This window comes from Neolamprologus multifasciatus, chromosome 2 (genome assembly GCF_963576455.1).
Source record: "Neolamprologus multifasciatus chromosome 2, fNeoMul1.2, whole genome shotgun sequence".
Classification (NCBI taxonomy): Eukaryota; Metazoa; Chordata; class Actinopteri; order Cichliformes; family Cichlidae; genus Neolamprologus; species Neolamprologus multifasciatus.
Window position 1 is genome coordinate 26735156 of NC_140440.1, and position 25023 is coordinate 26760178.

At 40.6% G+C, this 25023-nt stretch overlaps 1 protein-coding gene and 1 long non-coding RNA gene across 2 annotated transcripts in view; one reads left to right on the top strand and one right to left on the bottom strand.

Moving 5' to 3' along the window:
* The window catches only part of LOC146524511 (uncharacterized), a 476239-nt gene that overhangs the window by 395768 nt on the left and 55448 nt on the right, over nt 1-25023 (top strand). The gene's annotated exons all lie outside the window — the stretch shown is intronic.
* On the bottom strand, nt 11025-24914 carry cnot6a (CCR4-NOT transcription complex, subunit 6a). The gene is made up of 12 exons (XM_085181765.1): nt 24788-24914; nt 23679-23800; nt 23184-23370; nt 22763-22848; nt 22131-22235; nt 21859-21927; nt 20857-21014; nt 19326-19480; nt 17665-17819; nt 17308-17541; nt 15787-15989; nt 11025-15623 (listed from the first exon to the last, which is right to left on the bottom strand). The coding sequence occupies exons 2-12, from the start codon at nt 23788-23790 to the stop codon at nt 15408-15410; spliced, it is 1680 nt and encodes a 559-aa protein (XP_085037891.1). The 5' UTR covers nt 23791-23800; nt 24788-24914; the 3' UTR covers nt 11025-15407.

Sequence of the window (25023 nt, forward strand, 5' to 3'; positions counted from 1 at the left end):
TTGCAGAGGCGTGTCAACCAGGACAGCCCTACAACGTCCAGAGCCTTCAGGAACTCGGGGCGGACCTCATCAACACCAGGGGCTCTGCCACCAAGGAGTTGTTTAACTGCCTCAGTGACCTCGCCCCCGGAAATTGGCGGGTCATTCCCCTCATCCCCAGACTCTGCTTCCTCCTCGGAAGACGCGTCAGTGGGATTAAGGAGGTCCTCGAAGTATTCCTTCCACCGCCTGACAATTTTCTCAGTCGACGTCAGCAGCGCTCCGCCAGCACTATACACAGTGCAGGTAGAGCACCGCTTTCCCCTCCTGAGACGCCTGACCGTTTGCCAGAACCTCTTCGAGGCAGTCCGAAAGTCTTTTTCCATGGCCTCTCCAAACTCCTCCCACACCCAAGTTTTTGCTTCAGCCACTGCCCGAGCCGCATTCCGCTTGGTCTGTCGATACCTGTCGGCTGCCTCCGGAGTCCCACAGGCTAACCAAGCCCGATAGGACTCCTTCTTCAGCCTGGTGGCTCCCTTCACCTCTGGTGTCCACCATTTGGTTCGGGGATTACCACCACGGCAGGCACCAACCACCTTGCGGCCGCAGCTCAATGCAGCAGCTTCGGCAATGGAGGCGCTGAACATGGTCCATTCGGACTCAATGTCCCCCGCCTCCCTCGGAATGCTGTTGAAGCTCTGCCGGAGGTGTGCGTTGAAGATCTCGCAGACTGGGGCCTCTGCTAGTCCTTCCCAGCACACCCTCACTACGCGTTTAGGTGCACCAGGTCTGTCCAGCGTCCTCCCCCGCCACCTGATCCAACTCACCACCAGGTGGTGATCAGTTGACAGCTCAGCCCCTCTCTTTACCCGAGTGTCCAGAACATATGGTCGCAGGTCTGGTGATACGATTACAAAATCGATCATCGACCTACGGCCTAGAGCGTCCTGGTGCCACGTGCACTTATGGACACTCTTATGTTCGAACAAGGTGTTCGTTATGGCCAAACTGTGATTAGCACAGAAGTCCAATAACAAAGCACCGCTCGGGTTCAGATCAGGGAGGCCGTTCCTCCCAATCACGCCCCTCCAGGTCTCGCTGTCGTTACCCACGTGAGCATTGAAGTCTCCCAGCAGGACAACAGAGTCTCCAGGTGGAGCACCTTCCAGCACCCCCCCCCCCCCCCCCAGGGACTCTAAGAAAGCTGGGTACTCCGAACTGCCACTCGGCGCATAAGCGCAGATGACAGTCAGGACCCGTTCCCCGACCCTAAGGCGCAGGGAACAAACCCCTCTCGTCCACCGGGAAAAACCCCAACGTACCGGCAGCAAGCCGAGGGGATATTAGAATACCCACCCCAGCCCGCCGCCTCTCACCAGGGGCAACTCCAGACTGAGACAGAGTCCAGCCCCTCTCCAGGAGACTGGTTCCAGAGCCCAAGCCGTGCGTAGAGGTGAGCCCGACTATATCTAGCCGGTACCTCTCAACCTCACGCACTAACTCAGGCTCCTTCCCCACCAGAGAGGTGACATTCCATGTCCCTATTGCCAGTCTTGGCAGCCGGGGGTCAGTCCGCCAGGGCCTCCGCTCCTGGCCGCCACCCGGCACACAATGCACCCGACCCCTATGGCGCCTCCTGCGGGTGGTGGGCCTGCGGGAGGATGGGCCCATGTCTCCTCTTCGGGCTGTGCCCGGCCGGGCCCCATGGACTAAGGCCCGGCCACCAGACGCTCGCCCTCGGGAACCCTCCCCGGGCCTGGCTCCAGGGCGGGGCCCCGGTAACCCTATCTCGGGCAGGGTAAACTGTTCCCTCGGTGTTTTTTTCATAAGGGTCTTTTGAATCGCTCTTTGTCTGGTCCCTCACCCAGGACCAATTTGCCATGGGAGACCCTACCAGGGGGCAAAAGCCCCCAGACAACATAGCCCCTGGGATCCCTGGGACACACAAACCCCTCCACCACGATAAGGTTGCGATTCACGGAGGAGATAAAATGCAGATCAGTGTGCCTATTTGACCAGTGGGAAAGCTGAGGGACACATAAAAACACAAAGAAAGGAGGCAACAGAGAACAAGATGCAGTGTGTATGCACTGAGCCACTTTACCACAGGTTTGTGTGAAAGTCTTTATTTGTTCTTTAAAATGTTGCCTCTTTCTCGTCATTAACTCTCCAGGTAGCTCAACCATAGCCGTTATCACTCTCTTGCGCTTGGTTAGCCTGGAACACTGGAACACAAGTTTAAATGTCTACACAGAAGTACAATTGTTTTATTATACCTTTAGGTTGGGTTATGATACAAGGCTTTTTTTCCACTCTAAAGTACAGATTTTTATCCAACGCTACTGCTGGTAACTCCCATCCCAGCATCCCTTCGAAAATAACTAAGTCACACCCTGTAGTTAAACAGGGTATTAAACACACACAGACACACACGCATGTGCTTTGTACACAGAAACAAATGAGCAGGTGTCATTGCCTCCACAATAAAATGTTTTGGTCAAACATTTTCTCCAGATTATTTCATTCTCCTTAGTTTTCATTCAGCAACCATAGAATTCCTTTGTGATTTCCACTCGCGCAAACTCTCAGGTCCAAGCACTGACCAGGCTCTGTTAGGCCTGCGTCTGGTCTGGCACGCCAATGCTCAGCTGGACTTACGCAGATATACTTCATGTACTCATTTCTGGAGCTTTACAACTCGAATCCACAACCATTCAACCCAAAGAAGTATTCTGAGAAAATGTTAGGAGGAGCTGGCTGCACATCACACGGCAACTGGCCCAGTAGTCATTCGTGAGCGTGTAAGTACACACACACACACACTTAGACGCACCAGCAGGAATTTCAGAGGAAAAGGGAAACAGGGGCGAGACAGAAAGAGAGAGTACATGTGTAAGAAAGTGCAGAGCCTTTGAAATCATGCTGCCACGTCAACAACTTGAACTAATGTCCTCCTTTTGATGCACTAACACAGAAAAAAAACATTTGGCTAGCTGTCACTACAACGAATTCCACTTCTAACTAGTTCATGACCTCGAGAACAAAAATTACCTCTTGGACAACCCTTAATGTTTTCTTCCAACTTCCTAACACCCATTTTGAACCGATTAAATCGACTGAATTAAGGCAACATGTTTAGAAAGCCTCTGGTTTCCATATGATAACAGCTAGGTGAGAATGTTTTTTACTCTCACCGAGCATTTTGGGCTAAAAAAAAGATCCGTGTGGCTTTTTGCACACAACTTTTGCTGCATTAAAAGCTTTTTATTAACTGTATAGAAGTGGGCATCCACTAACAACGCAACAAAAATACAGGTACACTTATTTTATATTGTTTTGAGTGCGGGTTTGCCTGCATTTGTTAGTGGCTTTCTCAGATTTATTCTGCAACCATTTCATCATGTCCTCCCCATTGAAAAAAGGGCTCAGACTCTTGAAGGTCTGTTAACTACAACTAATATAATGAAAAACAAGTGAAGCAGACACAAGCGCAGTACTGAAAGTCCACAAAGTTCTGCAAAATCAAATTTCCCTGTGCAACCACAACAGTTTGAAAGGAAATGTTAATTTGTTTTTACAGTCAGTAAAGAAGCAAAACAAGCAGTGGATGCCACACTGATTACAGACTGGTTATGCTGCATTCTCAGCAACATTGCGGACTGTTCAAGGCATGCATGGAGTCATGAGGAAAGTTGCAATTATTGGAGTGTTGGACTGATTAATAACTCTGTTGTTTAAGAGTCAAAAACTTAAAAAAAAATCAAAATAAATGGCTTTAAACTTTAAATCCACTAGCCAATCAGGGGCCTTTCTGTGCAGGATTTCTCCAGGCACCCTTTGACACCTGGGAGGACTTCAATCCTCAATGCAACCCTGAATTGTATGAGAACTTAAGAAAATGAAATGCTGAAAAATCCAAATTAAAACCAAATTTGAAAAAAATAACGTGCTTTTACGAACGATTTATAAATCAAGTGCAATTACAGAATTTATAACAATTTTTAACAATTTTTTTAGGTTAAAATCGAGAGCGTGTTTGCTTGTCCTTGAGAAAATATCTACCTATACAGGGTGCATCGTCAAGAATCATCTGATTTCAAAAGGCTTTTTTAAAAAATAAAGTAATGGACATAGAAGCTTAAAATGTGAGGCTAAACAAAGTTTTACATGTGTCCACCTGTGGACACAGAACCTATGCCCATACGATGACACCCCTCATTAATACTAGGTTTTGCATTCCCTTGGAGAAATGCTTCAGATAAAGGTAAAATAGTTATTTACAGCTGTGTTTTAATATTGTATTCCTGAACTCCCACTGTGTGGTAGGAACACACTCAATTGTCTTTATTTATGGGGAGTGAAACCTGTAATCCACATTTCCTAGCTCAGCTCCTCAAGTGGAACAACATAACTGAAGTCACTTTAAGCGGAGCGGTTCACAGATTTGTTGCCTTGTGTGCTGTGACTGTTTACTCAGCCTGTTCAATAATGGCCTGAAAGGTACCCTTGTTTGTGTGTTATTAGTTTAGCTGGATTGTGTTTGTCTTTGAAAGTCAATCCCAGTAATAGCACAAACATTTTCTTTAGACTTTATTTAATAGAAACACCACAGGTAGAAATCCTGTATGGATTAACAGCGCCATCTTAGCTGATGCTAATAGCGGTAAAGACTAATTCAATGGCTTTTAATGTCTAGTACAGCTAAACTATGCTAACACAGTGATAACTTAACCTAGGATCTTCAGAAAACTGCAGCCGTGTTCACAGACAGCAGTTGGATACTCTTGCAAACAGTAACACATCTGTAGCATTTTCATAGTGTTTCCCTAATCTAGCCATGTGTTATAAACAGATCATCTGTTTATGTAGATCAAAGTGTGGGAAAAGGCCCAAAGGTTAATATCAGGAGGGTTTGTGTGTCAGTTATGTCACACAATTTGCCCCCAGCTTGAGTACACCTTTGCTTCAGTTGCCAACATTTAGCTGCAATTCAATTGAACAACAGTTGCTTCACTCAGTTTTAATTACTATTTCAATTCAATTCAATTCAATTTTATTTATATAGCGCCAAATCACAACAAATGTCGCCTCAAGGCGCTTCATAGATACAGAGAAAAGCCCAACAATCATATGACCCCCTATGAGCAAGCACTTTGGCGACAGTGGGAAGGAAAAACTCCCTTTTAACAGGAAGAAACCTCTGGCAGAACCAGGCTCAGGGAGGGGCGGCCATCTGCTGCGACCGGTTGGGGTGAGAGAAGGAAGACAGGATAAAAGACATGCTGTGGAAGAGAGACAGAGGTTAATAACAGATATGATTCAACACAGAGAGGTCTGTTAATACATAGAGAGCGAGAAAGGTGACTGGAAAGGAAAAACTCAATGCATCATGGGAATCCCCCGGCAGCCTACATCTATTGCAGCATAACTAAGGGAGGATTCAGGGTCACCCGGTCCAGCCCTAACTATATGCTTTAGCAAAAAGGAAAGTTTTAAGCCTAATCTTAAAAGTAGAGATAGTGTCTGTCTCCCGAATCCAAACTGGAAGCTGGTTCCACAGAAGAGGGGCCTGAAAACTGAAGGCTCTCCCTCCCATTCTACTTTTAAATACTCTAGGAACAACAAGTAGGCCTGCAGAGCGAGAGCGAAGTGCTCTAATAGGGTGATATGGTACTACAAGGTCATTAAGATAAGATGGGGCCTGATTATTTAAGACCTTGTATGTGAGGAGCAGGATTTTGAATTCAATTCTGGATTTAACAGGAAGCCAATGAAGGGAAGCCAAAACAGGAGAAATATGCTCTCTCTTTCTAGTCCCTGTCAGTACTCTTGCTGCAGCATTTTGGATTAACTGAAGGCTTTTCAGTGAGTTTTTTGGACATCCTGATAATAATGAATTGCAGTAGTCCAGCCTGGAAGTAATAAATGCATGAACTAGTTTTTCAGCGTCACTCTGAGACAGGATATTTCTAATTTTAGAGATGTTGCGCAAATGGAACATTTTTAGCATGTGATCAACATACTGTATAGAATGTAACTACTAAGTACTTGTACTTGCAGCTTGTAAAACCACCATCTGCAATAACTTGAAATAATTGGTTTTTGTATGACTTTTTCAGTCACTCACATTATTGCGGAACAGCTTTGGCCCCCCTTCCTCCTCACGGCAATGCTTGTCTTCAGGTCCTGACACACAATTTCAAACAGTCTAACGTTTGACCGAGGCATAGCAACACTTGGATATTTTCTTTTTAATACATTCTGCTGTCAATTTGGTGCTGTGCCTGGGATCATTGTGCTGTTGCGTGATCCAGTGTCGGCCAGGCCTTAGCTTTTGACTCTGGAATACTGTGGTCCACAGAGGAGTTCATGGTTGACTCAGTGACTGCAAACAAGTCCAAACCATCACACATTCACCACCGTGCTTGACAGCTGGTAGGAGGTATCTGTGCTGAAACGCTGTGTTTGTCTATGACATCTCAGCATTAGCACACACCTGAATGCCCCAGACCAACAAATTGTCAAGACTTTTGCACAGAGTCCTGCAAATTAAAAAATTATGTACATTTTTTCAAGATTATTTAAGATAACTTATGAAAGAACAACATTTGTTCAGAGTTCTGATATTATTCTTTTTTAAATGCACACACTGCTATTCTGGCTAACAGTTTGGAGTGGAGTTTGATTTATTGGTCAGCATCAGAATAATCAGGAAAAAATCTGATTTTCCTTGTTTAAGATTTTATGTGGTACATCTGAGATTTTTTCCATTCTTCACATTGCTGTCAGGATCAGATCAGTGCGCTGTGCTTGTCCAGAGGTAATCCTCTGGCTCCATCATGTGCCCGTGAAAGTTAATGCAAAAAACTGTCATCCTCAACCTACTTAAGGTACTAAATGTTAATGTTAAACTTTATTGATCCCCAATGGGAAATTCTAGTTTCATTTGCTGTTCTGGAGGAAAACCAAAGGTCAGTCTCAGCTAGATAACAGCACCCGTGGCGCTGTTAACGGTTTAGTGTCTTACTAAAGGACACTTCAGGGGGTGAGTGCGCTTGCTGAGACAGGTGCTTCAACCGAGACAGTCCTCCTCGCCCCACAGTCTGGAAAAAGTGTGTCACAGAGAGCCGTGAATGCGCAGGTTTTAATTTTGAGCAGATATTCACGTATTCTAATGAAGCTGGAGGAAGGCTTGGCTGGAACAAAAACCTGCAAACTTGCATACCCTTGGGTCTCATAATCCAGCCTTCGCCAGCTGTGTGACACACTTACAGCTACGGCAACAACTGCCGCACGATGCTCCTGAATCTAGTTTAAAAATGTTGAATTATCACCTCACCGTTGCAAGCTTGTGCCGCTCAGTTTTACAGTTTTAAAAACACACGCCTGTCTATAGACAGCCACAAACCGAAGATATCATAGAAAAAGTATTGAGTGATTCTTGTTCATTGAAAATATCGATGCTTTCTCCACATTATCAGGTGGGGTGACAAACATGCTTTGAGATTTCTTTTACAGTATCTCACAAAAGTGAGTACACCTCTCACATTTTTGTAAATATTTTATTTTATCTTTTCATGGGACAACACTGAAGATATGACACTTTGATACAATGTAAAGTAGTCAGTGTACAGCTTGTATAACAGTGTAAATTTGCTGTCACCTGAAAATAACTTAACATAGAGCCATTAATGTCTAAACCGCTGGCAACAAACGTGAGTACACCCCTAAGTGAAAATGTCCAAACTGTGCCCAAAGTGTCAATAATTTGTGTGGCCACCAGAGATGGGCAGTAACCAATGACTGTATATGGCAGTAACTTGTTACAAGTAACATATTGGATTACAGTAACGCGTAACGAGGAAAGTAAGGGATTATTATTGCAAAAAAGGTAATTAGATTACTGTTACTTTCAAGTAAGCACACTGCGTTACTAAAACTGATTTTTTGCGAGAATGTCTCATGACAATGACGTAAGCGAGTGCGACACAACAGCTATGTGCAGATTAACAATGGATAATATAACGAGGGCGGGAGAGAGTATGACCGTGCAGCATTTAAAGCGTGGAAGTACTGACCTTACTTTGAGTTTGATTCTGTAAAAAGTGACAAAAACATTAGCCTCCGCTGCTCACTGCGTTGGAAGAAAACTTCTTTATACAGCAAAAAAGACCTCTAAACTTCCGAGCATGCACCGAGTGCGCTACCACGTAATGGGAAATTCAGAGGAATTCGCGGATCCTTCCACTGACCGCTGCGGCACACCTGCACCAGGGAAAACATCCGCCTGCCTCACTCCCACTATACAGGTGAAAATAGAGCAACAGGACCGCTAGTCTATGATTTTATTTATTTTCTGCCGTGTTTCGCTTGCATTTATTTGAAAGAGTGAGTGTAAACACAAAAAACTATTTTATTTCATGTGCTGGAATATGCAGAAAATAGGTTTAAATGTTAAACAAATTTCTTCCACTCAGAGAATGTTGCATATAATTTAATGTTTGCTTCATGCATAAAGTTAAAAGATTAAAACTAATAAAACAAATTTTAAAAAGAGACTTTTTCCATTTGATTAAAGTTTATATGATGGATTATGCAGAAAAAGTAGAATTGGGCTGAAAGATCTATTGCTTTATTATCTATTCAGGTTGTAAATCATGTTTTTAAAAACTAACTAAGTAACTAATTACTTTTGAAAATAAGTAATCAGTAAAGTAACAGGATTACTTTTGGGGGGGAGTAATCAGTAATTAGTTACTGATTACTTTTTTCAAGTAACTTGACCAACACTGGTGGCCACCATTATTTTCCAACACTGCCTTAATTCTGTTGGGCACGGAGTTCACTAGAGCTTCACAGGCTGCCACTGGAATCCTCTTCCAGTCCTCCATGATGACATAATGGAGCTGGTGGATGTAAGAGACCTTGCGCTCCTCCACCTTCCATCTAAGGATGCTCAATAGGGTTTAAGTCTGTAGACATGGTCTTTTTGGAGGTGTGTTGGGGTTGTTATCATGTTGGAATACTGTCCTGTGGCCCAGTTTCTGAAGAGAAGTGATCATGCTGTGCTTGAGTATGTCACAGTACATGTTGGCATTCATGGTTACCTCAGTTAACTGTAGCTCCCAAGTGCAAGCAGCATTCATGCAGCCCCCAAACAATGACATCCCACCACCATACTTGACTGTAGGGAAGACACACTTGCCTTTGTACTCCTCACCTCGTTGCTGCCACACACGACTGACACCATCGGAACCAAATACATTTATCTTGGTCTCATCAGACCACAGGTAATCCATGTCCTTAGTCTGCTTGTCTTCAGCAAACTGATTGTGCGGTTTCTTGTGCATTATCTTTAAAACAGGCTTCTTTCTGGGATGACAGCCATTTGATGCAGTGTATGGCATATTGTCTGAGCACTGACAGGCTGACCTCCCCATGCATTCAACCTCTGCAGCAAAGCTCACAGCACTCATACATCCATTTACGAAAGACAACCTCTGGATAAGTCGCTGAGAATGTGCACTCAACTTTGTTGGTCAACCATGGCGAGGCCTGTCCTGAGTGGAACCTGTCCTGGTAAACTGCTGTATGGTCTTGCCTACCTTGCTGCAGCTCAGTTTCAGGGTGTTGGTAATATTCTTATAGCCATCTTTATGTAGAGTAGCATTTTTTTTTTCCAGATCCTCAGAGAATTCTTTGCCATGATGTGCAATGTTGAACTTCCTGTGACCAAATTCAACACACCTGTTCCCCATTTGCATCTGAGACCTTGTAACACTAACGAGTCACCAGGAAGGGAAAACAGCTGATTGAAAATGTCTAAATTGTGCCCAATTAGGGGTGTACTCACTTTTATTGCCAGCGGTTGAGGCAATAACGGCTGCATGCTGAGGTATTTAGAGGGGACAGCAAATTTAATTCAGTTCAGCTCAATTCAATTTATACAGCACCAAATCACAACATCACTTGCCTCAAGGTACTTTATATTGTAAGGTAGATCCTACAATAATACATACAGAGAAAAACCCAACAATCACATGGCCCCCTATGAGCAAGCACTTTGGCAACAGTGGGAAAGAAAAACTCCTTTAATGGGAAGAAACCTCCAGCACAGCTGCGTATCATCACTTTGTGGAACCAGGCTCAGAGAGTGGGGGCTCTGAGCCTGGTTCCACAAAGTGATGATGCACAGCTCATCATCAGTGAGGTGGTGGACTAGAGGAATTTGAGAAAAATGAATGACGGGGGTCTCTTACAAGTTAAAAAAAAATAAAAAAATCATCAGGATGGGCAGACCGCACTTTCACTTTTCAGAAGACAAAATTGCTTCATTTTCTCCCAAGCTATATAAATAACTGACAAATTACTTATAACATTAAGCTATATTATAAAATATAATCTGACTTTCTTCCTTCAAAATTAAACCTTTGAATTATATTTAGCGTATAGAGTCCCAACACAAGAGGTCAAAGTGCCCTTCACCCTCAGCGTTTCTGAGATCATGTTCACAAGAACGGTACAGATGGAAACCACCACAGAATGACTCCGACTGTGTGGAGCCGTGAGAAAACTATATATAATCTGAGCCAGTGATCTCCTGTTGGCAACATCTGTAACATCTGATGAAGTCACCAACCGAGGAAGAGGAACAGAAATATGCAAGCGTTGGGAGGAGAGAGGAAAAAAAGCAGGCACGACAAGGAGAACAGATATAGAATTTATTTTCCAATATCCATTGCAAAGAATAAGAGGTGACACGGCTTGAAACAGATAATACAGAATTTATTTTCAACCAGAAGTAGGAAAATACATAGGTAGGTGTAAAGGAAACGAGCAGAACCTGTAGTCAAAGAAAAAAATAAAAATATAAGAAACGAAAAATAATAAAAACTAGACCAAAGAGAATTGAGAGGACGGCTAAGGGGGTACAACGGAAAGCATTGTTTACCATTCAGTTTCATTTTAAAACAGTATGTGTTGATTTGAAAACAGCTGCCTTGATTTCTCATCTGGGTTAATGGACATTCTACAACATTGTGCAAGTGTTTTTGTCTTTTTTTTCCTTTTTTTGCTGGTATTTCATGAATGGTAAACAATAATTGGTCCAGTGCATAAACACAGTGACACAGATCAATATATGTACTCAGCTGACTACAGATAGACAATCCTGATCATTGAACAACTACCACTAAATTGGCAGGGAGAAGGAGATGAGTAAATATACAAGATGGATGATAAAAGGAGAGAGAAAAAAAATGCTGTTCAGGTAACCTGGAAGGGTAAAGATGGGAGTTTTAAAAATAATTAAACAACCACACTGTGAAAGATGAAATAGCTACATATTCCAGGTAAACATCTAAAGAAAATCTGAATGTGTTTGAATGTTTCTGGGTATTATTGCCAAGTTTTTAGGACAAAAAAAAGAAGGGGATGCATCTGAAATGAGCCGTCAGGTTGAGAACTCAAACTGAAAAACGGGTGAATATGCGGTTCAGGAAAAGGACAAAAGTGCTTCGTTTTCCTTACAGCCCTACATTTCATGAAAACTATGAGCTGGATTAAAAAAAAAAAAAACAACAACAAAAAAACCCAAAACAAAACCCTGAACTGGATCTAGACTGGAGAACTGAACTACGAGCAGCTTTGGTGTGCACCCATGCAAAGAGACGCAGCCTGGGGAGGTTAGAAAAAAAATACAGGGGAAAAAAACTTTTAAAATCTCTTTACACCTAAAAATTAAACAATGTAAGGAAGAAAAAGGAAAAGCCAAAAAAGTGATTAGTCACTGGGGCTTACAGGTTGTCACAACTCAGCTTTCATTTGACAAGATTCAGTCTGAAGCCATCTGTGGTTTAACGAGAAATGATGAAGAGGACGTTTTTATCAATAGTAGCCAACTAGTTTGACAGATTTAACCACTGTGATGCACAAGAACAGAATGAGATGGACTAGTAGTACTCAAATCATCACAGTACCAGTCTAGCGGCACATCATTAGCTTAATCTTACAAACATGTTTTACACCTCTCACAAAAAAAATCGAAAGACACAGAAAGAAAAATAAAAAATGTTTTTTGTACTGAACTGCAGCCACTAGAAGACAGCTCTGCTGCCCTAACCTACAAGCACTAGCACTCTCCTGCTAGTGCCATGCAAAATCTAAAATAAAGCTGAAATGTAAAATAATAAGAAGAAAAAATTAAAACTGCATATCCCTGCGCTAAAAGTCGTGCTGTTACCAATGATGCAGGGATTTGTTTTTCCTTTTACCCCCACCAGTAAGCTCTCCATCCTTCACTGTGGGAGGTATTATTCAGAACATTCAACTTATGATCAACCCATCAAAGACTACGTCTCATGATTTCTACAGAGGATTTGGTTTGTGATGGGATGAGTCGAACGGGGAAAGAAAAATTGAGTTTAAGTAAAAACAGCGTAGCAAACATAACACCATCGTAGAATTCATGATTTACACATCAACAAACACAATTCAATCTGTTTAGAAAGGAAACATGAGACATCTTTTATTCACACTTTACAACAAAAAAAAAGAAAAGAAAATATTAAAAAAAAAAAAAACTACCCTTTGAATCTACTACAATACTAATGCCATTCAGGAAAGAAGACGGAAAAAAACATATGCATTAAAAAAAATTATTAAAAAAAAAAAAAGATGGGGACCAAATTTATTCTTCTTATTTAGGTGCTTCCCTCTCACTTTAAAACCTGAATTTCAATGCATTTAAAGTAATGAGATCTTTACTACAAATACAACAGGGGAGGGAGTGAGGGAAGCTGCATATGAACCTACTAAGTGCTTCTCATCTGTATAAAAGCATGACTGTTTAAGTAGCCATCTTGCTTGTGACAGATTTAATTCATTTTTTTAAAAAGATGTATCAAATTCATAAGCAACAGGTTAGCCCATCCTAAGTTTGCTGACCCTCATCCCTTGTTTATCCAATCGCAGAGAAAGGAGGACCTTCAACCCTTTCCAAATTATAGAGGGAGGGACGGGTCCACAAATGGCACTATAGCTGCAGTAACAAGGGTAGGAAAACTATACAAAGTGGTTGAGCAAAGGGGATTAAAAGATGCAGCTTGCGTAAGATAGTTGAGAGGTTAAAGTCCTAGATGGGCAGTTTGGGTGAGAGGTGTTAGGTTGATAGACAGGCTTAGGGAGGTTTAAATTTGTGGCCAGGCAGGGGAAAGCTAGGGGCTATGCGTTTCTGGGGGCATGGAGCTGTGTAAAAAGAGAGCAAAACATGAGGGGATTTATAAAGACAGGAAACCCTACTCATGTTCCTAAGAAAAGGAGAAAGGGTTGGTAGTGAAAGCATACCTGATTACTAGAGAGCTTAATGAATAGCAAGGATATACACATCATCATAACATTGTCACAGCTCATAAAAAAGGAAAATAAACATTAACAAAAACCAAAAAGGACATAAAATCTTCACAAATGTCTCAACAGTATTTAAAAATAAAAGGAGAAAAGGTTGTTCAGGCGTTCGTCGCATGTAAATAGTGCAAGACAACGTCAACTGCTACAGTGAGGCACGATGTACATATATGTGGGGTTTATATAGATTTTGCCAGTTACATCACTATTGAGCAAGTTATAGAAATGAACAGATGTAACTCATCCTTGCGTGTCCTTTTGTCAGAAGTGATGGCAGCGGTGTGGATTAATGGCTTTGTTAATGGGCAAGAAGCAACAGTTTACTCAGTGTCTATTTACATATCAGCAAATGCCAGCAAATCATTAAAAAAAAACTGCAGAGAGAAAGGGGAAAAATATACTGATGCATTAATTACAGTTAATCTCAAGGAAGTGCAAAGTTGTGACAGCGAACGCCTTGAACAATCTCTTCTTACGTCTTTTGTACAAGCTGGTAATATCAATTCATCTCAACATTAACTGGATAAAAATTTAGCCTTAGTTTACAATACAATCTTTTTTTTTCTGATCATAATTTACTGATCATAATTTACTCTTCGTACAAAAAACGCCAGAAAACAGGTCTTTTGTGGTTCATATACAATCATGTAAAGACTGAGTCTAGATTTCTATTCTGTACAAACACTTGTGAAAAAAAAAAAACACCACGGCTTTGTGTATGGAATTTACGGCTGGGGAAAGTCACTACTGGCCTCAGTGCTACAGATCTGCCTGCAAATTACCTGTGTGATGTGTTTATTTGTGTTTGTATGTGTGGCATGTGTGGAGCTGGATGGCAACTCCTGACAGTGAGAGGAATGCTGGTTTTATTCCCGTGTATCAGCCATTACTCGCTGTCCCTGCCCTAAAAGCAATCAAGACAAATATTGGTAATAGCCCCCCCACTCCTCAATCGCTTTGCCCATCAGCCTTAATCCCCTCACCGCTTGGTCAAAAAAAAAAAAAAAAAAAAAAAAAAAAAAAAAGGTGACGCATGGGCCACATGAGCTCCTAAGCACAAGACTAACCTAACAACTATACAGGCTGGGGTGAAATTGTCAGCAAACAGGATGGTAGCGTCTATCAAATTTTCACATCGTGGCTTTTCAGCACTACACACCATCTGTGTGAAACATCAAACCTAAGCTCGGGATTCTTGTTTTCTAGGCATCTGTGGATTTTGGTAGCAGTACCAGGTCCAGGGTCAGAGGTGTAGACTATCTTGTAGCACCACGGGAGGCCATGACTACACAAAAGGCCTCAGCACCACAGTATGACAGCAGGAAATCTCACCTCATACGAGCTGCGCTACATCCGCCTCCTGGGATACTTAAACTACCAGCAAAAAGCTGCTCTAATCCCAACACATCTGCCTCAACAAATGTGTGTATCCTAGAAAACCGATCATGTAAGCTGGCTGCCCAAAGTGTAGGGGAGAACTAGCACAAGCAAAGGATGGAATATTGAGACTGACAAGTCTGCTGTCTTTGCTGGTTTCAGGTTTATACAGGACAGACAGACATGCAGACCATCAGCCATGGAGCTCTTCAGTGGAAAGTCATTTCCTTCAGCCAAAATAAAAAAAAAATATCCCCCCCTCACTCTTAAACCAAACAGTGCCCTAAGTGACAAATATGAATGAGCTACCATCCCTTCTCATTTTAAAAGACAGAAGCAAAGTGTGTAGGGTTGGTGGATCTTGAGAACAAAGGGGAGTCCAAAAACAAAATATGGTACACGAACAGGACTGAATTGAGCAGTTAAAAAACAAAACAAAACAAAAAAGAAACAAAAGAAAAAGAAAAATATAGAATATCTATAACATTATACGAAATCCCTGTCAGCCAGACCACACTGTATGAATATTTTACAGGTTGTGTTTTTATGTCTTCCTCCTTCAGTTTGGTGGAGGGAAGAGCTGGTAGTGGGAGGAAGGAGGAGGGTTGAGAGGGAGAGGCTCCCCCTGGTGGTTAGGCAGGGTCTCACTACCTGCGTGTCGGCAGATGGAGCCCATTCACCTGGGGGGGCAGGTTGGGCAGGAGCAACTCCAGCTGAGCAAAGAGGGAGAAGTGGTCAGAGGGGATGTGTGGATGTGGGCAGCCGCTGACATTGTTCTCTACAAGCCAGTGGTGGTCCAAAGGGCCCAAGATACCCAGCACGTTCAGGTGAGGCTTCGAGTAGAAAATATAGTCGATGACACCCTGAGAAGAGAAATAGAGAAGTGACTTTTGCACAGTTTTGTGTAAGAACAGACTGGTCCTCAATATCATTTAAAAAAAAAAACAAAACAAACAAATACATTTAATATAAAACAAAAAAAAAAAAAAGAAAAAGAAAAAAAAAACACCACATATGTGCAATTACCTTAAAATCGAAGGTGTAGTTGGTATAAGGCATCAGGCCGTTCTCATAGGCGCTCTTTAACTTGAAGCCGTGGGTGATCCTGCCATTAGACGTGCTGTTCTTGCCATTGCAATTGAATTTGGTCAGACAGTCGCTGTAACGGAGCTCCTTGAAGTCCTTGTGTGTGCAGTCCACTCCACCAGTACTCAGGTACTCCACTACGCCTGAACAGAGAAGAACTGAACCATCAGCATTTAAAAACAAAAAACAGATGATGATGACGACGACGACGACAACAACAACTTATCCCACTATAAAAATATTTTTAAAAATTAAAACAACAGTTGGAACATGGAACATTTTTTATTAGTTAAGAAAAAAATACACAGTTTGCAAAGTAATTTGTGAGACTCCATTGTTATTTCAACTCAAATTTGACTATAGTAAAAAACTTAAATATATTGCACTACTGTATGCAGTGAGCAGGCTAACAATTCTGTTCACCACCACAAAAAGGCAAATACTGATATAATTTATGTTTTTATGAATGCCAAACAATTATTTTCATCTATTTATCCAATTATAATCAAACCCATTCTCAATTGCAAGGCAAGAGAAAAATTAGGCAAAAAAAGGTTGTCAGCATCTTTAAACGTGCCAGATTTAACCATCCTTTACTCGCTTCACTGAGATATGTTCGGCAGCAACAACATTAATCAGCTGTTAACATAAACTCAGCACTTCACTGGAGGCACCTCAAACACCCTCAAACCTGCCTGGCATGAAGGTTAACGTGCCCAAGTGTCAGAAGAATAAAGCATAACCACTGAATAGGCTAAAAGTAGTCTTTTAACCACTGTACAATTTTTACTGGACAGTTTTAATTTATCATGCTTTTTAAAAAACAAAAACAAACAAACAAAAACCTTTGACTTAATGTATCCCTTTATTGGCAATTAGATTTTCCACTTAATAATCATGTGGAATTTATCCACTTTTTTTTACTTCATGTTCTGATTTTTTTTTGTAAGACATCAAGCCCCCCCTTAAGGGAGTAAAACAAAATCAACCCACAAAAATAAGAATAAATAATAGATAAATAAACTGTGGCCATAAACACCTGAAGAGCAACATTGTTTGGTATAATATTTTAGTATTGTCCTAAGACAACTCCAACAGTATTATTTATTTAATTATTTAACATTTAGAAATACACCAAATAATTATATTAGAAAAAATATTTTGTAAATGGTATGACAGATAACACTGTTAGGAGATACTAAAAGATCCTTACAAATACTTCTCTATTTTTAATTACTACCGTTTTACGTTGTGGTATTCATGCAACAAGGCTTTAATGAGTACAAAGTTGTAGAAACATTGCTCAAAGCTTTATAATACAAAAAAACCAAAAACTTTTGTTTTTCATTTATTAAAAAAAATGTTTATTTTATTTTATTTTTTTAATTTTATGAACAATTGGTGCACTCCAAATAAAACATTTTCTTAAGAGCAGGTCGAGTACAGCTCTTTCCTACTTACCCGAGTCAGGCAAGGAGTTGAGGTCAGCGCACAGCACCAGTGGAATGGCATTAGTCTCGCCAGAGACAGAGGACAACTTGAGGCTGCGTGTGGCCTTATCCACTATGCTTTTCACCTCTGACAGGAACATCATGGTCTGGACCAGCTTGACATCAGAATACTCTGGGTCCCAGTGCATGTGAGCATTGGCTACAAGGAGCAGCTGCTTTTCCATGCCATGGAGAGACTTACCAGCTGAAATGAGTGGCAGAGAAAGAAGGGTGGGGTGGGGCATATATTAACAGGCATGTTTATCAGCGAGAAGATGAATTTTGTAGTACAAAGGGCAGAACTGTCTGATCTTAACTGTCTACTCACAGGAGAGCTCCATCATCTCTTTGCGGACCTCAAGCAGTACAGCTACCCCAATGTTATCCTTTGTCATCACCCTGTTCAGCATAGCCTCTGAGCCCTCGGAGTTAGCCATGGCCAGCTGGTTAAACTCCACTGTGTGCTTCTGCACTGCACTGAACCTAAAGACAAACGGGGAAAAAGAACTACTTAAATTTCTAAGCAGAGATGAGCAGAAATAAATTGAAAAGTATTAAGAGGCCCATAGAAATCAAAACCTGACTTATATTTGGCATTTCTCACATTCGGGGTTATGACTTTGCTATTGTGGACCATCTTTTGTGCGATACTGGCAGTCTTGCCTTGGGGAGTCCAGTTCAAAATGCACAGCCTGAATAGAGCCTACCCACCGACATATCGTTTGCAATCAAACTAAAATAAAATTAAAAACAAAATCCATAAATATTGTATTGGTCTGAATGCTACAAAGAAATAAGCATACTTTTCCTCTGACTCTACACAAAACTGGATGGCTTTAGACTTGGGTACTTGGGAACTATCTGAAAACCGCTCAGCCTTGTTTGGGGACCCAAGTTTCATAAATATTTATGATGATTCACACAAAAATTCAGGTCACTGAAAGCACAAGAGTGCAAGTGGTTAGAAGAACCAAGATGATGATCTGGATGTGAGAGCAGCCAAAAATCAATCAGGTAAGGTTTCTCATTTCATGGTCCTGCTATCAGAAGCTTTTGATCCCCTTACTAAAGGAGTTCAGGACCTCAAACCTGAGAGGGTGGGGTTAAAATTATACATGAATGGTGTGTATTATATAATTATTTATTCTTTTAAACCTCACTGACTGTATGCATTCTCTGGTAAATCACAACTTCTCTAAAAGAGACAACTGGAGGTGAGCAACAACTATATGAATGCTAATAAAAGCTACATGTAAAGCTTTTCCTGTCTCTAGAACAGTTTTAACAAAATGTTAAAAGGTTTATCGTTTCAGTTTAACCGTTTGTTGCACATATTGTCTTTATGATGGAACTTTTTGACAGTGATAAAAACATTACTACTATAAGGTGCTATATGCATAAACCTTTTAGCTTTAACGCAAGCATTACTAAAGACAAACTACATTAACCACTAAAGAGTGAAACAAAACTACACATACCAAAAGAATAGTTTCACTTCAAGTTGAAAACAACAGTTAAACTTTAAATTAAGCTAAAGCTAGATTAGCCTTTTTGGTAATTGCATTATACGGCTGATGGCATCATTGTCTGGAGACTACAATAAAAACCTAATAGACTTTCTCCTTTGAAGTGTAGTTAAACTGATAAGATATACAAAGCAATACTTAAGCATAGGTTACAGTGTCCCAGTGTAATAGACTAGATTTTGAGTGAAAGGTTTACAACATGATATTTCATTTCTTTCTGAGAACTACTGCATCCACTTTGTGGACACTAGAGACAACCCAAAAGGAACATCGGTCACTCGGACAACAGCAGTAGGTGACGTCAGGTTTAATTGAGATTGTTTAATCACTAAGCACTGGCTAACAAGTATTAGTGAATATAGTGAAGCAGTTTCAATCTAATTCACCACAGGAACTCAAATCACTGCGAGCTATTCTTAAACCAAGAAATAGTTGCCACGGGACAAAAACTATAGACACATACTTTTCTGTCCTGTAAAAAATTGCACATCCATCCACGTGCTTTCGATCCGACTCAGACATAGTTCTGGCTCGTGACTTTGGACTGAAGAACCCATCATATCCTTGCTCCTTCAGCTCTGGCAAGAAGAAATTGTAGTACTGCTCTGTCTCAACTTCCTGCAATTAACAGCAAAAAACAAGTTCCAGGGTAAACAGGAAAGCCTGTTATTCATGGAAGTACATCAGTTAACCCCCTCTAAATATAAGGCCATCTGGCTACATTAGCCATCTATTAACAGGATGGGTAAGAGACAGCGTGTGATAAAATAGCCATGAAAATCTGCACAATATAATAACTAATGGTGATCTTTGGGGATGACACTGATGAATAGGTGAAACATCTTTGTGGAAGACATAATTTAAAGAGCTCCCAATTAACACTTCTTGGGGCATGTACACATTTAAATGCAATACTATTCCCACCTTTTTATTCTTTTATATCTACAATTTCCAAAACTCATTTTGTTTTTATGTTTTATCTGATTTTCTTTTCTTTTTTTTTTAATTTTTCACAAAAAAAGTATAACATTTTAATTTGACGCAGACTAGAGTTTACATATTAAAGTCTTTTCTGTTTTAAAATCTGGTTTTGAGCTTACACATTTTTACAAATGTCAAATGTAAAAACTAAATTACAACATTGATAAATAATAAAACTGAAAGTGATACCAGAAGATTCAGGTTCAAGGAAAGTAAGACAATAATATAATTTAACCTACACGTCCATTGAATAAGTATCATCTGAAAACATCACAAATCTCTCATTATTAGAACTGGTAGTCAATTTAGTATTGATGATCATGCACTAAATTAAATGGGCCAGGCTTGGAAGAGATTCCCAGAAACCAATACAAGTCTCTCCAGCTTGTATAGTTTTGCCTTTTAGCCGACATGACCCCTCCCAAGCATAGCTGCTACATCCATAACAAAACATTGTGCAAAACTAGTTTTGCTTCACTCAGTATATGTGCTTGTCTTTACCCCTCAGCGGTCCTAAGGGCTGACAGGTTGCAAAGCAAATAAAAACCCATCTAGTGGTGTCTTTATAATGAACAGGTGGCATCAGAGCTAACGTGGTGCATTTTAAAAAAAAAAAGAAAATTAAATGGATAACAAACAAATGGATAAAAACATAATGAATTAGGCCTAACAAACACATAAAGATCACTAGTTCCAATAGAAGCACCTGATTATTTAGCTGCAAACAAAGGTCTAATCTAAGCACTCAACCACAAAAGAAAAGTTTGCAATTTGTTGACACTGTCCATTAAACTGAACACATCACAATTTTCACAACTGTCAACTGAACATAGTACTCTTATTAGAGTGTTAGCATAACAGTTTAAATGTGATATTGTTAAAATAATGAGTGACAGAATTGTGTGTTTGTGTGTGGTCATGAGAAAATGTTTGACCAATTTCTTGGATCCATTTGATAGAAAACAAAATGGAAACAATTAAGAGACAGTGAAAGAAACTTTGACATCTCTCACCTGCAAGCTGATGATGTCTGCATTGCAGCCCATGATCTCCTGCATTATGGATTTTTTCCTGTACTCCCAGTTTAGAGCCCAAGTGGGGCAATAGCCATATAGCTGACGTGTGGCATACTTATCACACAGCACATTGTAGCACATCACAGAGAACAATGCTGAGGAGACAAACAGGAGAAAAACAAACAAAAACCATCTTATCAAACTGTGCACACAGTTACAATTAAAAATACATTTAAAAAAAAACAACAACAACAACAAAAGAACCACAAATCTGCAGTTGCTTGCAACAGTAAAAGAAAATAAAAATGCTGAGTAAATCTCATCATTACAGAAAGCACCAAAATCAACTACCAGTACATCTTCAAACCAGGAATCAGATCAGCCGTTCTTTTTAACCAATTTGTTTTGCTTTGCTTCAGCAACCGAAACAATGCTTATACACTAGACTAAACACAAGTGGTAGAGCTTCTGCTCTAGAAAGAGGGGCGGCACTAAATTTCACACCAAACAGATTATAAATTTTTGCACCTTTCAGATCATAGGAAACATTCAGCATGTTTGTGTCAAACTGGGTATTTTCTTGATGATCAGATACATGCGAAGGGCAGTCAGTTTATGTGGGTGCAAGCTGGATCCATACTAAACTACATCAAACTTTGGTTTGCAAACTTTGTACTTTACATAACTGTAGCTTCCAGACTTGATGTCATCGTTTACAAATCCACTACCAAATGTTGTAACCTGATGACGCAGTCTTCTCTGGACTGTATACTACTACGAGGACACTTGTGCGCAGTGTATATCTTTAACAGGTCTGAGCTGTCTAAATGAGTTGCAGTCTGAACTGCTCTTTTAGGATCTATCAAATATTTGTGGTTTAAAGCCACAGTGCTCAACTGATCACTGCATTGCATACCATCCTGAAACTCACAACCACACAAGACAAAAACCATACAGGTACTTATGTTCAAAGTCATGTTGTGTGTATTTTGTTCTTACCCGAGGGCCGTGCTCGATCAGTTTCCTGGAGTGTAATCCACGACCGGGGTGGGGGTTGTTCTGTTGGCACTGAGTTTATGGAAAATGGTTCAGCATAGGCATCAACATGATATTGTCAAATTGTGATTTATTTAAAGAAAACAAACAACAACAAAAAAAACCCACACACACACACTACATGATCTGTTGAGCCTGCTTACTGATTTACCTTTTCAGTAAAAATGACAACATATGCTGAAACTTCTCACAAAAGCAAGAGAGAGAACACTCACTGCGCTTTATAGCCCCCGCCAGATTGTCTAACAAGTAGCTCAGCAGCCTCCGCGTGCCATCAGGTTCCTGGTAGAGGCTCAGAATTTCTTGTGCAAGTGGGTTTCCTGTTGAAGGAAAAGCAAGTCAGGCTAAATAATCAGTGTTTCCCCTACCCGAGACCTCCTGGGCCCCCAACTAAACATAGGAGGAAAAAAAAATGTAGACACAAAAAAAAAGGATTTATTTTGTACATGTCATTACCAATGAGCATTTGTTCATTTCCGCTTGAGTCTGAACTGTACACGTGTTTAACCATGTACTTCACTGAAAATGTACAACCCCTAACCACCCACCCACACGAGGGGATCAGGATAATGTTACTCAAGTGGAACAGTTGTTAGGTTACTGTACATGCAATGAAATGTTGCCAACAGGAGTTACTCTGTCTAAAACAACAGCGTGTATGACCCTATTTCAAGTTTGTCTTTAATAACAGAAGAAAATGATAACATAAACATCAGTTGCCACCACTGCCAATTCACCCTCTACTGTTGCTGCATCCTTAGAGAAATTTAAAAAAAAAAACAACTTATAATAAAATGGAAGGATTTCCAGTCCAGAATGGCTACAAAAACATTGAAGAGCCACTCACCTTTCAACCCCAGTGTTTGTAACTGAAAGAGTTTCCCCAATTCAAATGGCAGAACCCGCAACTGGTTGTTATTTAAAAGCAGTTCCCTGTGGAGGGCAGATGGGAAGTGGATCATTAGAAACTAAACTTCTAAGATTAAAAATAAATAAATAAAAATCTTTGTCTTTCAAAAACATTTTCCGAAATTCGTCATTTAAAAATACAAGCATTACTTGACAGTGTTAAAATGATTATGAATGTAGCCTTTTAAATTAAAGTGAGACATTTCAACAGATGGGACAAGAGTGACAACAGTGGTAAAAATCAGCAGCTGGTCATTGCAGCTATATATATATATATATATATATATATATATATTAAAGTAAGGTATGAAGAAAATAGTCCTTTATAACCCAATTTAGGATACAGGTTTATCACTTACCTGAGAGACACCATGTTGCCGAGCTCTGCCGGCAGGCTCCTGATCTTATTGGATGAGAGATCCAGGTACACCAGGTTGTGTAGTTTGGCAATGTCTGGCGGGATGCGTGACAGTGAGTTGTCACTGAGGTGCAGGGCAGTGAGGTGAGTCAGAGACCACAGGGCTGTGCTGAGACTCCTTACTCTGCCTGTGGCGAAAATGGAAAAAGGCCAAACAGGACAATAAGTCCAAGAATCCAACGCCATTTTCACAAAGATAAATGTGAAAGAAAACTGTTCTCCATTGATATGAATAAGTCAAAACAGGTGAGCTGATTTCACAGTGGAGAAAAAAAAACAAACATGTTTGCAATATTTCTCTTTGATAGTGAGGATTTAGTAATTACTTGTGTGCAGCTGTGCAAAGCAATGGAAAAGAAATATGTGAGAGGAAAATAAGTTTAAACCCCCCCAAATGATTTATCTACACAAGCACAAACACTGTGAAGATACTCACCACTGATTTCCAGCTCAGCCCAGTATGACTTCTTCCCATTTGCTGCCTCCTCGCTGGACATAATTGTGTACATCCGCCTGGGATCCGGCGGGTCATATTTTTCCTTGGGCATTCCTATAACACTAGAGAAATAATTTATATTTTTATTCATCAACAACTAAAAGTATACTAAAAATGAAGTTCAAGCTCATAAATGTAGCCTGAAATAATCCAAAGTAAGTTTGAAGTGATGTGTCTCGCTCATCAGGTTAGCCCAGGTGACTGTAGCGACCACCAAGATGTGATTAAAGTCATAAGTTTCCGTTTACTGATTATAAAGCAATGCGTTTCCTTCATATGGAGCTGTTAAAATGTCAACAGCTCCCTATAAAGACCGTGATTTCGCTTGAGTTACATAATTTAACAGCGTAAAATAATTGAAACTGTAGAGCTATATTTTCCACGCCAACTTGAAAAACTAGGCTCTTAACAGTGTGAAGCTTTAATTTGTGCAATAATAAAACCACATTTTTTGAATTTAGGTTAGCACATTTTTCCTCTCAGTGACGCTAACTGATTAGTCTAGCTTAACCTAATTAGGCAGCTATCGAACTATACATAACAGACGCTAGTTAACAAACTAGCTCGCTTGCTAACTAGCACGACGGAAAACAGACAAACAAAATTTACCAGTTAGCCGACGCTAACGCCCTTTTCAAGTGGGTAAATGGATAACACACTAAATAATATTAAAAGATACCATGCAGTCTCGCTTTATATAATAGCAAAGCACTGAGTTGCGCATAAACACTAGGCCACGCAACAACGCATTAGTTAGCTGTCATTAGCTAGCTTCCACTAGCAATAAGCACTATCACGGAGATAAACAGAGAGGAACCCAATGCACACAAAGCGACAAAGCTGGACTTGAAAGCAATTTTGAGCCATTTAGCTTAGCTTGTGTTAGCTTATTGGCTAAAAGCTAACATCCTAATTATGTGAAGCTGACCACTTCCTATTAAATAAGTGTTATTTCGGAAAATTACGGCAGCACTTCTAACATTCCGCATAAGATTTTGGTCAATTGGGTGAAAATGGGTGAGTTATAACAGAAAGGATTCAATTTTTACCTGCAAGAGCATACCAAATCGCGAGGACGACTGCGTGTTCTCTTTTGTTTTCTAGCTACTTCTCACCCGTTTCCGCTGCTGTATCATGGCGACTGTAAGGATTTTTTTTCCTGTGCCGATAACGGCGCCTGATCTTATTGGTCAGCGTGTGGAAGGTCCAACCAGCTGTTGAACCACAATAAATATCAAGTGAGGAATGATGGACCATGAGATGGAGCGACAAAATACCATTATTC